This window comes from Pteronotus mesoamericanus, unplaced genomic scaffold (assembly GCF_021234165.1).
Source record: "Pteronotus mesoamericanus isolate MK-2021 breed Mesoamerican mustached bat unplaced genomic scaffold, CSHL_Meso_final contig_101, whole genome shotgun sequence".
NCBI lineage: Eukaryota > Metazoa > Chordata > Mammalia > Chiroptera > Mormoopidae > Pteronotus > Pteronotus mesoamericanus.
Window position 1 is genome coordinate 27,284,996 of NW_026555001.1, and position 18,042 is coordinate 27,303,037.

The window sequence follows — 18,042 nt, forward strand, 5'->3', positions numbered from 1 at the left end:
AAGAGCATTATGCATGTTTACATTTAAAAAATAAATTTGATTATTGAAGGATTCAAACGTACCAAAAATTTAAATATGCCATTAAAGATCAAGTAGAGATTGAATTTTTTCCTGATATTTTTTCAACAGAGGTTTGTGATCTCAGAATTTCAAGTCAACATATTTTTAGATTTTTCACAATATAAGACTAAGCAAAAGTAACGTACAACAAAAACGGCAGCCAAGGGACACGCCAAGATGAGGCGCTGCGTGAAGCTGGCTGCCCGAGGCCCCCAGTAGCAGTGCCCTAGAAATCCACAAGGTGGCAGCCTTTCCCTACGAACATCGCTGGCACCGGCCGCCGGGGAATGAGACCTAATGCATTTTGCGTTCTCCATTTCATCAGAAAAGAACAGAGGAAACATGAGTTTAATGAATATTTTAAACTCTAAACTTCAATTTTCATTTCTATTTTTTTTAAATGGCTTCATAGGACATTTATAAGCATTGAGAATCAAGATTATAGGCAAAGGAATAATTATCCTATGGCTTAGTTTTTATTTAATAGTACCTTTTCGTCCTACAATTATTTTAAATTAACTTTTGGGAAAAGGGTGAATATGAAAAAAGAGGAGTTTTTAAAATTGATCTTGCAGATTTGTATTTACATTTAGAAATATTGAATCCTAAACATTGTAGAATTGGGGTTCTATACTTATTAGTCTTTAAGATAACTTGTGGAATGTTTCACTTTCCCCCGAGACACACTCATGGGCCGCGTTTGTGTTCAGTGCCTTCATTCTCTATGCCTGTTACTCAGTTTTATCTAAAAATGTTTGCTTTCTCTACATAAGTAATGTAAAACTTACAAAGACCTGTTAAAGGCAACAATAACATGCATTTATTATCATTTGTTAGCACCTTGTGATACCATTAGTGCTTCTCGAACAGCTCTGGAAGTTGGATTCCATTTACTTTCATTGGGCTATCTCTAATACCGTACCACAGTGCAAACTCCTGGTAGAAGACAATGGGCTTTGCTTTTTTCTTTTTTTTAAATGACAGCTACTGTTTCCGTATTGAGGCAGCTGTGAGTTATTTTGCGTCTCTTAACCTCTTTGCTGAGTCTTCGTTGCTGGGGCTTGACGTGATTGCTTGTTGTTCTGAAGCACTATGACCGGAGCCTTTGCACACTCGCAACTGGGCAGGCTTCCTGCTGCAGGTCACTGTTGTTCAGGCTTTTCCCTAAAGCAGAATGACTATCAATTAATTGACTTAAATTATAACATTTCTTAATAAATTCCGTTAATGAGAAAAATGAGCCGTTCTGAAGAGTATTAAAGTTAAAGCGTGTGCATGATTTGCAATGCTGCATTGGCTTAGACATCTCTTTATTTCTCTACTTAGGTTCAGTAATAAAATATCAAGAAAATTTTAAATCCTAACTACATGCAAATGTTCCCAGTTTTTAAACTTGCTTTGCATGGTAGGATGTTTGCAGCTAATCTGATGCAGAAACTTGAAAGATTAGTTGGGGATTTTGCTTCGCAGGGGAATCACCAAGATACTCTTAGAGCTGCGTCTATTTCTCATCATTAGCTGACGCGTTGGGCCTGCCTCTCAACTTGGCCCCGCCAGCTGGGTCACTAGCTGTCGTGCGGTTTCTAACTGGTCGTTGCAGTTGCGCTCCTTGCTCTGGCATGCAGGGTGGAGTGGTGTGCTTGCTTGCGTGGTTTTGTGGACAGAAAAGTGTTGGTTTGGATTAAAAGAAAACCAGTAAAGGAACTGACATTTGCACATGAAGGCAGAGAGAAACTATTTCTAAGCCTGCAAAAAACTGATACAGAAAACCAGGTGACCTGGTAACACAGGCTTATTGTGTGTTGGTCTTCTTCAATGTCTTAAAATGTAGCAACATTGTATTTCATTATGTGTAAATTTTTTTATTTTTCAATTACAGCTGACATTCAATAGTATTTTATATTAGTCTCAGGTGTGCAGCATAATGGTTAGACATTTATGTAATTTACAAATAAGCCTAGTCCCCACCTGGCCCCAGACATAGTTATTATTATATTATTGACTGAATTCCCTAGGCTGTACTTCACATTCCCCTGGGTATTTTGTAACAGGTTAGCTCTGCCAATGATTTCTGTGGTAACTTAGACCCCCCTGCTCTCAAGGTTTGCGTTCTTTAACCCTAATTAGGCCGTCTTTGAACACCTAAGCCAAACACGTTAAGTACCTGACACCAGGAGCAAGTGAACCTGACCATCAGGCACGATTATACACTCAGCGTGCGTGTTGCTTCGTTGCTCCCTTGCGTCGTCGCTGAGCGGAATGCTTAGAAAATGCAACCTTTTGTCGGCCTCGAAAGCAGGTGTTAGGGCAGACACCTGACCCCACGCACCGCTGCCTGGAGAACCAGCTCTGACCACCCAGGCAGAAGCCTCTTTGTTTTCTCTTCTACCAAGTTCTTTGCCCTGTGAGTGCAGTCGCGCGCTCAGCCCCGCCTTCTGTAAGTGCAGCGCTGGCTTCGTGACTCAGGTACTTGTGTATCTGTGGCCACAGCGAGGAGCGTGCCCATCTCCCCGCCCTCCCAGGCTGACGTCCTTCCCAGCACGGCGTGAAAGGTGACTCATGGGACCGTTGTCCAGCCCCTTCTAGAAGGATCTTAGGGGTGATGAGAATGTGTGCGATGCCGCAAAGGCAGCGCTCAGAGAGGGGGGTACGCCTGGAAATACCTACATTAGAAAAGGTGTGTTTTCCGTCCACAGCCGAACCTTACACCTTTGAGGAACCAGAAAGAGAACAAATCTTAGGCGTTTCAAAGCTAGCAGAAGGAAGGGAATGAAGATTAGAGCGGAGGCCAGTAAAATAGGACTATAGTGACAATGGTAAGAATCAATTAAACCAAAAGTTGTTTCTTTGCAAAGATCAGCGATGTTGACAAAACTTTTGCTAGACTGAAATAAAAGAGAAGACCACAAATAACTACAGTCAGAAAGTATAGACATTATCATCACTCTTACAGAAATAGAAAGGAGTGCAAGAGAACGCTCAGTGAATGCAGAAAGGCATCCCACGAAACACAGCGCCCTGTCCAGGTGAAAACACTCAGAAAACTGGGCATGGAAGGAGCTGCACACGCGATAAAGGGCATTCATAGCAGATGCGCAGCCACCGCCGTGCCCGGCGGTGAAAGGCTTTGTTCCCCGCCAAAGACAGGAACAAGACAAGGAGGCCTTGTCTGCCTTGGATGTGTTGCCCCTCAATTCGTATGTTGAGACACCCTCGCCCCCGCATGGTGATGGTGTTCGGAGGCGGGGCCTCTTGGAGGTGAGTAGCTGTAGACGAGGCCAGGAGGGTAGAGTCCCCCCGAGGGGCTTACCTTGTCAGAAGAGCCGTGTGCCAGCTGCACACTTGGAAGAGGGTTCCCATTGGATCCCGGCCCTGCCGGCAGCCAGGTTTGGGATGTCCCGACTGTGAGAACTGCGGGAGGTCAGTGCTGTTGTGGCCACGCAGCCTGGGGTGTTCTGTCGCCGCAGTCTGAGCGCGTCGAGCCACTCGCTTCCGCAGCTGCTTCTTGGCATTGCGCTAGAAGCTCAAGCCGGCGCAGCCAGACAAGAAACACACCAAGCTGGAAAGGGCAAACTAAAGTTACCTCTCATAGCAAACGGCATGGTCCTGTATATAGAAAGTCCCAAAAATCCACAAGAAAAAATTCTAAGCAGCAAGGTTAAATATTTGCACACTGCAAACTACAAAAATGGACAGGTTAAAAATCTGAAGAAGTGGAAAGACTTCCTGTGTTCATGGATAGAAGACTAAATATGAAGATGTCAGTATTACCCAAAGTGGTCTACCGATGCAGTGCAACCCCTGTCAAAGGTTCAGTAGACTTTAGACAGAAACAGAAACCTGGTCTTCAAATTCCAGTAAATTACAAGGGAACCCAAACAGCTGAAACAATCTCAAAAGGAAGACCAAGTTGGAGAACTCTCAACTTCAAAACTTACCACAAAGCAACAGTAGTCCAAGCAGTGCGGCGCCGGCAGAAGGGTACCGACCAACGGGACGGGCGAGAGGGTCCAGAATAAACCTGTCTGTCTGTGGCCAGTCGGCTTCGATGGGGGTGCCAGCTCCGTTCGGCGGACAAAGATGGGCCTCTTCAGCAGGTGCTGCGGGACCCCTGGGCAGCCCCACGCAGAAAGGGTGCATGCAGTCGGACCCATTTCACAAAAGTTAACTCAGTCATCCTGCACCCTCCCAAGTTCAAGGGTTTTTTTCCCCCTCTTATCAGAAAGAATTGAAGTGAGAATTATTTTAGAAGGGTAAGTTCATTGGGACCGATATATTTTCACGTGTAGTTTACTTACTCCGCAAGTGTTTATTAGCCCAAAGAAACAAGGTAGCGGCCGGCACAGGGCACCAGAGGTACAACGGCAAACAAAGCCATGCTGCTCCCAACTTGACTGGAATTAAGGGCATTTACAGCCAAGACGAGGAGGCAGACAGTACCGAAGCAATTCCTCTAACGAATATCGCGTTCCCGTTGTGACTTGTGGGCCGCGTGAAAGCGTCTGGCCTACGAGGCTCGTAAGAGGGAGGCGCCTCCGGGCTCGGGCAGGGCTGCGCTGCAGAGGGGGAGCGGCGCCAACCACCCGGTGAGACGGCGGAGCGGGCCCCTGTGTGGGCTTTGCTTGTCTTCCCACAGGTGCTGCGGGCTCGCCAGGGGTGCCATTCTGTCTGCTGCTGCCGGCCCTTCGGCAGCAGAGCAGGGTGGCCGTTTGCTGTCTATCCCGTCGGTCCCCGAGGACTCCAGACGGGCTCTGTGCACAGCGCGTATTTAATGAACGGGCATCCACTTTGGAGGATCTGAAAGTCTACCAGAAGTTAAATTTGTTTCATGGTGATAAAATTCTGAGACAGTTAAGAGTTTTTCCTGTTCAAAATTTTTAGGAAAATTTATCTTAATTTTTAACCTCTTATGATTAAATAATGACATTTTAGGCAGCGACTTTTAGATAAAGTGTGATAAGTGATGCCATCTCCATAAATGATGCTCTTAGAACCTGTTTATATTTTGATTTTAAATAGAATTTTTTTCCCATGTAATTTAAAACCTCATTTTGAATGGAAGTAATAGGAATGGCTTATGTAATTTCTGCCAAGGCATTAATATGGACTTTCTATAAACCACTGTCATTTATAATCAAAATGCTTTTAATTTACACTGATCTTGGCATTAACAAGTACTGCTGGATTGCTTTTAAGCTGACTGGGAACCCACTCATGCCTGAGGCTTTATAAAGCTTTCTGTGGGCCCTTTAGCTGCTGGCAACTTTAATTCACGTGACTCATAATACTGAGAATTTAAATTCACTCTTAATTGAAAAGTGAAGTTACTTAAATTCTTTAAATACTAACCTTTGGAAAAAATATCTGGAAAAAAAATAAAGGCACATATGATTTTGGTGACGCACTGCCAAAAGATTATCATTTGCATAAATGCCTCTTTCAGTAGAAGAGTTCGCCGTACTAAGCTCAAAGGTCAGAGTAGAGCCCCGGTCTGGACCGCGGTGGCAGACGGCCGGCTTGGGGACAGCGGGGTTGTTCTCCATGTTGAGAGCACTGTTCACATTCAGGCGTAAGCAGAGCTGGCATCGAAACTCGGTTAATTTGCTTCATGTGATTTGTCAGCTGTGTGTTTTTATCTAAATCTTTCTAGCTTCTCTTCTTAGTATTTTATGTTAAACTCCTGAAATAGACGAACTACCTTAACTGTTTATGCTCTGATTTTTGTACACTTCTGCAAATGATCCTGTGCAACCGTTCTGCACGGCTACCATCTCATTTTAAATACACTTAGCCATCAGGTTCAGTGCCATTTTATTGAGAGGTGATCCCATTTCAGAGGGTATTTCTACTTTGTGCACGTGTGCCTGAGTCTGTAGAAGGGACGTCTCGAAATTTATTAAGAAAAAGTTGCCACCCCTTGCTTCCCACCAGTTCCCTAGTTTTTTCTCGTTTGCTAATTGTGTTCTCTGGATTTTCCCTTGTAATATTGGGCTCCTAGCCAAATGCGGGGTCTCGGCAGCACAGTCCTAGTCCCAGGGAAAGAATGTGGCTGTGACTGGCGTCAGGGCAAAGTCCCATCCCGCTCGAGAAAGAGCTTGAGAAATGTAACTGCTCCTCTGGAACTGTGCTCAGTAAAATCCAACAGGTGATATTCTTGACTAACTGGGAGTGGAGCATTTTGCAGATAGCTCCAAATGCACAGTGATTTTTAAGTAGCTTTATGAGGTACAAGTGACATAAAATTGTACAACTCCACGAGTTTTGACATGTTTGTATTTACCCACAAAACCATCGCCGCCATCAGGAGAGGGGGTGCATCTGTCACTCACAGAAGTCTCCTCCTGTTCCCTGGGTGTCCCTTCCTGTTTGCTCTCTCCCCGCACCGGGCCTCACAGGGAGCCCTCTCTGTGCTCCTTCGGTCACTGCAGGCTGGCTCCCGCCTCTGGTTGCAGGTGGCGAAGACCTGCAGCTTTGCGCTCTCTGGGGGCTGTATCCTTTCCCTCCGTGTGATTTATCAGGACTCTGATGCACGTTGACAGCTCACCCCTTTTTTCTGCGACATCCATTATGTGGATGGACTGCAAGTGAGTCATCTCTTCCTCTGTTAGCGGACATTGGGGTTGTTTCCGGTTTTCTCCTCTGCCTCCTTGTCTTCTCAGCTGTCTTTCATATTTTCTACCTTTATTTCTCTGTGGTGCACTTTCGCCTATTGCCTCAGATTGGCACCTGACCTTGCGTGTGGCAGGTTGAACCACATGGGATTGTCAGTATTTGACCATTTTGACTGAAAAAATGGCAGTTTTATATAGTTGGACAGAATGAAGTATTTCCTAAGTATTTAAAAAATTTTATTTAAATTTTTTCCCATTACCGTTTACCCTTCTATACCCTCCCACCTGCACACACCCCACGCTGACGTGCCTACCACACTGTGGCCCATGTCCAAGGACGTCCTTTTTATGTTTACAGACGCAGCCTGATACAAAGTTACATAGAGACTCAACCATGTAAAAAACTCTGCATAATGACTGTTATTATGATATTTAATTACTAAGTGGCACACTTTAGTAGTTATGTCTAATTTCACTATTTTTCTGTACTTCTCTGCCCTATGAATATGCTTAAGGAGTAAGCATATATTACTTTTGCAATAGAAGATAAAGACTTTTTCTTTTTTTTTTTAAAAGGAGAAACCCGTGCTAACTTTCTTCTGGTTTGTGTACTTTGTTTAAGTAGCATTCTTTTGTTTCCCCTTTGCAAAGGCATGGTGCGCCGCGATGCACACAGCGCTCGAGCCATCCGGGTCTCTCGTGGCTGCAGGCGGCTGTGCACGCGGCTGGAGCCCACAGCCCCCGCGCGGAGGGGCAGCTCGCTGCCTTTCCCCCAGAGGGTCGCTGGCGCGGGCGGCGCCTTGCGTTCGTGGGACTCCCCCTCCTTCGTTCCCGGCCCAGGTCCGGCCTCTGTTACCTTAGGAGTTACCTTAGTTGTACTATGCCACTTACTTTGTGTCTTTTTCTTTGAAAAAAATTCAAGGACCCCAAAGCATGTAATGTGTTATTTCTTTTTATAACGAATTTTGTTATATACTGATTTTGCCTTTCTTCGGGTGACATTAATGACCTTTTTCACTTGTTTCTTGTTTGAAGAATATCAAAGAATATTCCAACAACTAAAGATGTGGAGCCACTGCTTGAAATCGATGGCGATATCAGAAACTTCGAGGTGTTTCTGTCTTCAAGGACCCCAGTCCTTGTGGCGCGAGATGTGAAAACGTTTCTGCCGTGCACTGTGAACCTGGACCCCAAGCTACGGGAAATCATTGCTGGTGGGTAGCGGCGGCAAATCTCGTTTTTCTCCTCTCAAGCCCTCAAACATTCTCCTGTTTTTAATTTAGCTACGTTAAGTTTCCCCGCTCCCGCTCCGTGAAAAACCAAGAAGCGCTGAGCCCCGCGCTGCGCAGGAGGATTAGCACCGAGGATTAGCGTCGGGGTCCTGGGGTCCGGGCGTCCTTTCGGGGCTGTCGGGAAAGTGCCGCTTGTTCTGCGCACTTTCCTGGGGCCGCGCCCACACACCCGAGGCCCTGCCCCCAGTAAGAGGCCCTTTACCGTTAGTCCCGTTAGTCCCGCTGTGACATGCCAGCCTCCTGTGGTCTCTGTGTCACCAGTCCTCTGTTCGGAAGGAGGCCTTCCCCCGAGAGGTACGGAGCGCTCTAGCCCCCTCTCGAACCTTGAGCCGGCGGGACTCTGGGCCGCGGCGCGAAGCTCTGCGGCTGTCGCGAAGCTCTGCGGCTGTCGCGAAGCTCTGCAGGTGTCGCGGGCCGTTCCAGCGGCGCACGCACGCCTGCCTGTGCTGACGCTCAGGGCTTCGGTGTGGTCGGGCAGGGCTGGCCACCGTGGAGCCCCGCGTTGGGAGCGCCCCTCCAGCCCGCGCTCTGTGCTAGGCTCCCGCTCGCTCGGCGGCGGCCGGCGCAGCCCCGGCGGGCTCTGCGCTCGCTGACCCTAGACGGCGCGGGCTCTCGGCGTGGCCAGCGTGTCGCAATCTCGGGCCTTGTCAGAGCAGCCCAGCGCGCCTTACAGGGCCCAAGGAAGACGTGCAGTGTCGCTCACTGAAGCGGGGCGTCCAGGCGCCGGCGGCCCCCCGTGCGGCGGAAGCAGCCGCTGTGCCTGGGAGCTGCGCGCCTTGGGGTGGGTCCGCGGCCGCGAGGGTCCTGCGCGCCGCTTTACCCGGGGCTCCCTGGCGGAGAGACAGCTCCTGCCGCCGGCAGCGGTGGCAGCGGGGCTGACCGCCAGCGTCCTGTTTTCTCCCGCCTGCTGGCGATCCCTCCGTCTTTCAGACGTCCGAGCCGCGAGAGACCAGATGAACATCGGTGGGCTTGCCTACCCCGCGCTCCCTCTGCACGAAGCGCCCCCCAGACCGCCGTCGGGCTACAGCCAGGCTCCGTCCGTCTGCTCTTCCTCCACGTCCTTCAATGGGCCGTTCGGAGGCGGGGTGCTCTCCCCGCAGCCGCACAGCAGCTACTACAGCGGCATGACGGGGCCCCAGCACCCGTTCTACAACAGGGTAAGGACGGCGAGGACTCTTCCATGGCGCGACTTGTGCTTATGGAGCCTGTTATTTTGAAACTATACTTAAGCTTTAAAGTTGGGAAAAAGTTAAATTTGAATTCAGTATACAAGGGGGGACCCCAAAACCCTGGAATTACCTCCTGGAGGGCGGGCCCCTTGTAGTCCAGGCTTCCACCGATAGGAGGAGCCCATCTGCCTCAGTGCACCAGCTGGCGTTGTTGTAAGAGGCTGCGTTCAGCTTCAGTGAAGTTTTTTGAAGACTCTTTCAAAAAAGTGTATTTGCCCACTTCATGATGGGTGACTTATGAGCGCCCCTGCCCACACCACGCTGAGTGTTCAGCAGTTTTGGGCCCAAATCGGCAGGACCCCCGTGCCCTACCCTCCCTAGTCACCCAGTCTCACCTTGGATGACTTTTTTTTTTATTTTCTTGGATGAAAAAAACCTTCAAAGGGAAACGTTTTGCCGATGTGGAAGAGGGGAAACAAAAAATGGCAGAAACCCTAAAAAGCATCTAAATTGATGAGTTCAAAAATCGTTTCGAGCAGTGGAAAAGGTATCTCAGTAGGTGTATTGCATCAGATGGAGAGGACTTGGGAAGTGACTAAAGTTTAAAAACATGTAAGAATAAATACACAACTTTTTTGTAAATAAATTCCAGGGTTTTATTGGGTCCCTGCCTCGTGCATGTTTTAAAAATCAAAAGAATTTCAGTGGGTTCTAGATGTCGGTTGAATCTGAATATTAGCACGCTTTTTGCTTTTATTTATTATCTTGATAAGGAAGTGAACTCTTCAGAGTCAGCAGAGACTGGCCTGTGCTTCAGAGGGATCTATTTGTTGATAAAAGTTTGATTTGTTATGTTTTGTATAATAACTTATATTGGCATTTAAAATAATGATAAACACAAATTTCTACAGTTCAATAAACCTATATTTACTATATATTATAGTTTTTAAACGTGAGATAAGAACAGAAAACACACTTGTGGGACTCAGATGTTATTACCAAATGAGAGCACTGTAGCCCGTTTCTAGAGTCTCATTTCAAGTGATCCTCAGTCACATGTAACGGTTTACTTAGTGTAAGTGTGATAATTTCTGTCTGAAAGATGAAAGTGCAGCTCATTGCCACAGTGTGTGGGCCTTGCCAGGCTCCGCAGGCCTGTACTGCCCGCGCGGTCCTGGGAACACGGGTGTCTCCGACGGGAGAACGGAGCGGGGACAGAGCCTGGTGTCAGGCTTCCTGGGACTCCTTCTTTGGTCCACTGCAGTTTCTTTTTCTTTTCTTTTTTGTTTTTGTTTTTGTTTTGTTTTTGTTTTGTTGGTCGTCTCCCTTTTTAGTCTAATTTGAGAAAACATAGGGACTAATAATCTAGAAGCCAAGTGCATGCCTGTGTAAAGTTCATATGAGCTAGGAAGAAAGAGAAGTTTAGAATATAGCAAAGAAGGAATTCCAGAATTTAAACTAAATTTTCAGTTTGAGAAATGTTGGCCATATAAGTAATTAATTACACGGTTCTAAGAGGTCCTCAAAATGTTTTCCCATTCTTTTACTCTGACAAGGAGAAGAAAGTGCAACAATAGCATTTTATAATGTATCCCATCCCTGTGAACTTTAACTGCGTGGTAGACCGTTTGAAATGCAGGTTTTGTTTACCAGTCTTAAAATCTGCTGTAATTTTATTTAAAAGGCCTTCACTTATCTTTAAATAACAGTTAATCTTTTGAGACCATGAACCATCTAGGCTGGGACCTTGTGTTCACTAATTTTACAGGAATGACAGTCACTGCTACTTTAATAACTTACTATTTTCAAAATACTTAAATTTTTCTCATGTTTTTAGGGCTAGTTGTTTTTTTGCTCTAGTTATTTGAGGTTTTTAGTCTGAAAGTAAAAGCAGAATAATTTCCTTAAAATAGCAGGAGTAATAAAGGTGTTACTTCAGTGTAATGAACCTTGGGGAATTTTAATCATTTTTTTTTAGCCTGTGTAATCTGATAGTGCCTGTTACCAAGAAGCTTGTTGCAAATAAATGCTGTAGTTATAAATCTCACCTGGACAGTGGACTCCCCATTTAAAAATACGCTGTTCTTCAGGAGACAGAATAAACTCTAGGAACCTAGGTTAACAAAGATTCTTGGAGTCCATGTGAGGGTGCCTTCATATAATCAAGACTTTTTTTTATCTTAAGGCTTAATTTTTTTTTTTTGTAAAGAATAGCTTTCTATTAAGATTCTATTTTGCTTTTTTAAAAAAGAGATTGCGAGTTAATATTTACAAATCACTTAGAGCCTGACACACAGTAACAAGCCCATAAAAGAAACTCTTATGTCAACTTACCAGGTGTAAAACTTTTGTTGCTTAAAAAAAATGCTTTTATTATGTCAACAATATAAAAATTTAAACAATATGTCAAGTTTGGGTTTCATAGCTTATAGAATATGAGTACGGCTTTTTTCTTTTGTCATTTGCATTAAAAATCTGGAGTCGTATTTCATTGGTCAGTTTCATTCGATAACTCTCATCACATTTTGATTTCTGTGATTGTTCACCCCATTCTTTTGTTACGTGTTTTCTCCATAGCCGTTCTTTGCCCCACACCTTTACACGCCACGGTATTACCCTGGCGGTTCCCAACACCTCATCTCACGTCCGTCCGTAAAATCGAATTTGCCCAGAGATCAAAGCAGTGGCCTAGTAAGTATAAAAAAGGGTAACTAAAGTATTAATCTAATAACAAACATTAGAACATTAGCGTTATTTCCTTTCTGTAGTGAAAGAGTGCAACTTATTTTATAAATAATTTTAAGAAACATAAGCTGTTACTAACGTAAAATGTATTTTGCTTTCATATCTGTGAAATATCTGCGGAAGGAAGGGACTAGCAGCCTCAGTGGGGATATGCTGAGTTGTTTACAACCAGTGTTTCTAGTTGATAATGTAGTGTTTCTTATCAGACTTGAGCGCTAAACCTTTACCTCTCCTAATTTCAAATATCTTTTTAAAGGATATACGTATATGGTATCTTTATCTGTGTTATCTCTATGATGTAAAAATTAAATGATATATTGAAAGAACATTTTAAGCTAATGGCAGAAATTAAATAGGATAAGGAGATTATTCAGGTGTACTATTGATCCTAATTCAAAACCAAATACATTCGTTTCTAACACTTTAGGTGTTCCTAATGATAAAGTTAGTTTAATAATTTAAAAAAAAGAAAGTCCCTGTTAATATATTTTTCTAAATTAGGAGGCAAAAGCTATAGGCCCTAACCTTCTGCGTGAATTTTTAAATGCCGCCACCGGTCCCCCCCAGGTGTCCGTGTTTTCTGTTGTTGTTGACCCCTGTGCCGCCCTCCCCCGTGTGGCCCGCCCCTCGCCGTTCACCCACACCCTCTTCTGTGTTGGTAGGAGGTTATCCAGGAGGACGCGGCGGAGGGGCCGGCCTCGCCCACAGCCTCCTCGAGGGTAATGTGCTGTCTGCGGTGTGGCGCGCGTGGGCTTTGCGGCAGGAGCGCCTGCCCGTCTGCCGTGGCCGCAGTCACTAACTCTGCGTCCGGGGTGTGGCGGCTGCTGGGCAGAGTAGCTGCTACTAACCGTCGTGCTCCTGGATTAACTAAGAGGTTAATGCCCCTTCCAGCTGCTCCGCGCTTCCCGTTCTCAGTGACGTGCGGTGGGTTTCACTGTCCGGTCAGGGAGGACCTTTGCAGCCGCTGTTGGGGCCTTCGGTTGGTGGTGTTTGCTCCTTGGTGGTTGGCTGTTTCCACCTTGGCCTGTTTTTCGTGAGCCTGCATTTAGTGCTCCCCATGGAGGCTGTTTCTGAAAACACTCCAGATCACCCTTCAGACTGCAAAATGGGATTGTGAGCTAGGTGGTGCTGACCGGAAGTGGGTGGTTAGTGACTCAGTCTTCATTCCGGCGTCCGTGGCTTTTGAAGCCTTAGTGTGAGTGTAGCACCACTTTTTTTTTTAACTGTATATGCATATTTATTAAAATAAAACTTCCGATAAACACAGCTAGTTTGAAGGGGATTATTTAACCGCCCCTCTTTTCCCCTAAACACCTTAAAGTGGATTTAAAAAAATAAGCGAACAAACTTGTATAGGAGGTCACTTTGTATAGTTCTTATTCAAGACTTTATACTTAATAAATACATTTAATGTGATGAGCCTTAAAAATCTTCATTTATTCAATGTGGAATTTAAGAACCCAAGTTGTATTTTAACTTCTACTGATACATTTACTGGACTATTATGCCCATGTGAACACGATCAATTTAATCTGAAGCTGTGCTGAGCTGAGGCGTAGCTGTTGAATTAATGGGGTAAAACACTGCTTTCTTAGCTTATCCATAATGTTTTAACTTAAAACATGCATTCGGATAGACAATAGTTTTTTTTTAACTTTAATTTTGAGTTAATGTTAGAGAGAGAAAGAGAACCATTTTGGTGTCTTCACTGAAGGGCTGATGATTCTTTTTAAACCATTAACATTTTAGCTGAAGTATGTGAGTGAATTCACTCATCCATGAGTGACAGACACAATAAAACATAATGGTTCTGTTTGGGTGTTGGAGGAATCTTTAATCCGTGGATCATTGCCGCCATATGCAAGAATGACTTTTAGTTCAGTCAGAGAGTCGTTGATACATGGATTCATGCATGCAGTGCAACTCTCTGAGCTGAAACTCCGCAGCAAACTTTTGATGAAAATCAGATACCGAAGAGCGTAGCGGCCTGGCGACCCAGACGTGCTGACCGGCGGTTACCCCCGTGCCGGGAGTGCGCGCAGCCACGCCGGGTAGGGGCGGCGGCGGCGGCGTCTTCGGGGCCCAGTGAGGGCGCGTTAGGCGAGGCTGACGTGAGCCTTGGGGAAGGAGAGGAGGGCCGTCCTCAGGTGGGTTCAGAAGCCCGTGACCGCAGAGAGGTCTAAATGGAGCCGTGCCTTTGTTTAGTGGAATAACCATTGTTTGCTTTTTTAAATACTGAAATAGAATTTTGTGGTCTGTTTAGTGAATAATAGACACTTACAGAGCTTTATTTGCTTTTAAGAAATTAACAATGACAACAGCTTGTAAAATGTGTTTTGTAGAAGACTAGTAAAAGTAGACACTTAGTTTAAGGCCGAAGTCAAAGCAGTGGTGGAAATGTGGACAACCGTCTGTCTGTCGGAACATGGTCCGGGATCTCCGTAGTTCGGAACCAGCCTGGACGTGGTTGAAATTGTTTCGCCGTCACACCTCACGGAGCCTCCCAGTCCCGCAGCAGGAAGCTCCCTTGCTTCCGGGGCAGCGGGACTGCAGACCTGGCCTGCGTCTCCTCGCCCCCTGTCACGCAGATGGGACACTGGACAGGAGCCGCTTGCGCGGAAGTCAGGAGCCGCGTGCACAGTTTTTGACAGATTGTCATTACAGACACAGAATAATGAGTTTTAAAAAATGGCAAAAAGGCCAGACCATAAAGTGTTAACCAGCTATGGTCTTTTCAGTATGGGTGGTCCCATCTTTGTCACCACGGGGCAGCTCCGATACACCTGTATGAGGTAGGGCCTTATGAGAGTCACAGGGTTTTCTCACATGAGGGAATATTGTAATGGTTGTCTCTTGGGAAGGCCAGCCGAGACTTACCCGATAAGTTACAGATACGCCCGACTGTTTCACGGAGGTGAAGATGTGACATATAAGCCTCTGTGCTAGCTTTTTTCCCCTGTAATTTTATAATAGAGAAAATACATGCCAAATCTTACAGAACCAGAAAAAAATAACATTGGATGCAAAATGTGTTCCCCAGAATATTAGAGCTGGAAAGAAGCAGTTTTTTTTTCCCCCTCTTTCAAAGCAGAGAAACCTTTTTTGGAAACGAAACCTTAGCCAGAACTCTGGTTTATAAAACCAGTAAAAGGAGAGCCCAGGCCCCTGCCTCGTACTTGGCCTTCTCCCCTAGGCGCTCTGAGGGCCCCAGTGCCCCGGGCGCGGGCCTGTCTGTGGTCCGACACTCAGCCGAGGCCCGGGCTGGGTGACCGACCGTGCCCCGGGAGCGCCGGGAAGCCACGGGGCCCGTGCGGTGCTGTCCTCTGTGCGCCTGCGCGGCGACCCTGGCCGGCTGGTTGCCCCCCAGCCTCCCCGCGGCCCTGTGCTGGGGCGCACAGACCGTGCATGCTCTAGGCACCGAGTAGTTGTTCTTACTGCCGCCCCAGGCCAGATTCTTCGCAAGGAGCTCTGCAGACTCAGAAACCAAAACTGTTTCATGTTTGAGAATCTCTGTCTCAGCACAAGCGCTCCAGTCAGCTTAGGCAAGCTCAGCCTTTTACCTGCTCGGGCTTCCCTTGCTGGGAAGGCGTCAGCCGCCCGTCTTCTCAGGCTCCGCAGGGCTCTTGGTGGTTTGTGTGCCCCAAGTCTTTCTGCACTGTGAGCGCTTCCCAGGCGTCTGCCTGGTGCCTTCCTCCAGCCCAGTTCCCTGGGAGTGCGTGGCATTTGGCCTGCTTGGGGACCCCTACCAGAGGGCCGCCAAAGAGGTCCGGCTCCAGCCAGGCCTCCTCGGGGCGCTTTGTCTAGGGCTTCAAAGAGTCACTCTTAGGAGTATTGTGGTCCGCATGCATTTTCTTAAGGTGGCATGTGTGATTCCCCGAGAAACGCTTTTCCAGTGAAGGAATGACAGGCCTTTCTTTAGCCTTTTGTCAACCTGCTCGGTGGAGCACAGTGCTCTTCCGGTGCCTGTGTGGCGGTCTGGCTCAGCGGCGTCCAGGGTGTCTGGCAGGCACTGTCCTGGGGTGCAGCAGGGAATGGGGCTGATGAAGCCCCGCCCTTGGGGTGGGGGTGGTGGGGGGCAGGCACGGGCACGTGCGGGAGAGCGCTCAGCCCCGCTCACCCGGCCTTCTCGGCGCAGGGCGACCCTAGGCCTTGGTCAGCGCTGTGTGTTTAGGCCACTGTTCTACCTTATTGAAAAGCCGTGAGAGTAAGTGGCACAAAGTGCAATTGTACAGAACTTCAGAATTGCACAGGCGGTGTTAAAACTGTGTCCCAGTTTCCTGTGGGCCATCACTTTTAGAGATTTATGAAAATTACTGAATTAATTAATAAAAGTACTAAAAATGAAGGTCTCGGTTTTCATTAAAACGATCTAGCCAGTGGAGTGACCGAGCACAAAGTAAAGAAAGACGGGGCTCCGCTGTAGATCATCCCTATTTCCACCACTGGTTTAGAGCTTGTAGCCTGTTTTCAGACAAATGCATGTCCCTATTAAGCTGTCTCTCGTTGTCCAGAAGCAGACTTGGACGGGAACGTTAAAGATGCCACAGGTGAGGCGCGGGCGCGGGTGCGGGCCAGGGGCACGGGCGTGGGCCAGGGGCGCTCGGCGGAGGCCCAGGACAGGCCTCCCTGTCCTCCGCTCCCCACACGCCTCCCACAAGGCTCTCGCCCTTCCTGAGTGGTTCAGTTCTTATTGTTCTGTTACAGTTTGGGAAAGAATTAACTCTTTTTTTTTTTTTATAATATAGTGAAAAAATTATATTCACTTCCAAGTGGAAAGCCCTTGTGCCAGACTTCAACTCAAAGAAAACTTTTTCCTAAACAATAAATCACAACTAAGTTGACTGAGATATCTTCAAGGAAATATGATATTGTAGTAATGATGTTAAATTCCTAAAATATAGTTAAACGTTAAAAAAATAACAAAATCATGCTCATTGCAGTTGTTTAATACTTTTGTTTTTTAAAACATTGCCCTTAAAATGTGGCATTAACCCTCATCCGTCAACCTTGACCTAATTATTATGTCTCATGTATTTGAAGAGTTAAGTTACATTTTCCAACTAGGTTAACAATAGCTTTCTTCTGCGTTTTGGGTTTTTTGTAGTAAACTGTATTTCCCTTAGCACTCCTTTCTTCATATTTTTCCTACTCTCCACAGACAGGCATAAGAGCTCCCTAAAAAGCCTCCTTATCACAGGTCGATACGTAAACTAGCAACGAGGTTCCCACGCAGGGCTGGGATAGTGACTACGCAGGGAGACGCACACCCGACGTTAGCCAGCGGAGCGCCGCCTGCCTCCTGCGAAGGCAGCGCTCCGGGGCAACCGAGTCAGCACTGTCTGTCCTCTCGGTGGTTTTCACTCTTGTAGGAATGTTTGCCATCCGCCTGATAGGTAAGGAGAGCAGTTCCTCGCACTGGGTCTGCTTGGAATGAGAGTTTTTACACTACTGCCGCCTCCAGCCCGCAGCCAGGACAGCGACGTTAAGCGCGGAGGGAAGGCCGGTGCTTTTCGCCGGCGTGGCTGTGCCGTCTCCAGCTGCCAGGCTCTGAGGCCCTTTCTTTTTAAAGGGCATTTTGGTGCACGTGTATGTACCTCCTGCCTCATGAAACAAACCCCAAATTTAAAAAGTGTGTTTTTGAGCATTAACTATAGTGTAGCTAGAGAATATTTCATTTTATGAAGTGATCCTGTGAATTCCAAGTATTTAGGTCTTATTAAATTGGTCTGCAATAAATCACTGCAATTTTAAATCAGAATGCTTAACAATTAACTTTGGATTTGTATGTAGTAGGATTATTGACTTTTCGTAACAGATTTGATTTACCAGGCTTTCTTGTTGAATGCATGGCAATGATTTATTCTTTTAATAGAATATAAATTTTGAGAGTGCAGTTTAAAAATTACCAAGCACGTGTTAACGAAATTAGGCGGCTGTGTGCGTGTGTGTGGGTGTTCCCTGCCTCGTGCAGCTGTGGGGGTGGTTTGTTCAAAGTTCGGGGGAAATAGAAGGGATGGCAAAATGCTGATTATGTTTATTACATATATTTGTATGTGATGTTTTCCTCAAAGCTGTGTCCTTCATTCTGTTTTATTCTTTTTTAAAGCCGTGTGACTCTGGGTTTAACAAACAGAGACAGGTACCGAAACTTTCAGTGAAATCTTC

The 18,042-nt window shown here is 46.4% G+C and overlaps 1 protein-coding gene across 7 annotated transcripts in view; it reads left to right on the forward strand.

Moving 5' to 3' along the window:
- Positions 1 to 18,042, forward strand: part of KIDINS220 (kinase D interacting substrate 220) — a 73,460-nt gene that overhangs the window by 42,957 nt on the left and 12,461 nt on the right. For 2 of the 7 annotated variants that reach the window (XM_054569908.1, XM_054569916.1), the window contains exons 23-27: positions 7,707 to 7,885; positions 8,894 to 9,120; positions 11,710 to 11,823; positions 12,540 to 12,596; positions 17,984 to 18,016. In XM_054569908.1, coding sequence (XP_054425883.1) covers positions 7,707 to 7,885; positions 8,894 to 9,120; positions 11,710 to 11,823; positions 12,540 to 12,596; positions 17,984 to 18,016 — 610 coding nt within the window. Of the gene's footprint in view, positions 1 to 7,706; positions 7,886 to 8,893; positions 9,121 to 11,709; positions 11,824 to 12,539; positions 12,597 to 16,388; positions 16,425 to 17,983; positions 18,017 to 18,042 lie in introns of all 7 variants that reach the window. The other 5 variants (XM_054569934.1, XM_054569943.1, XM_054569950.1 and 2 more) reach the window with 3 other exon arrangements.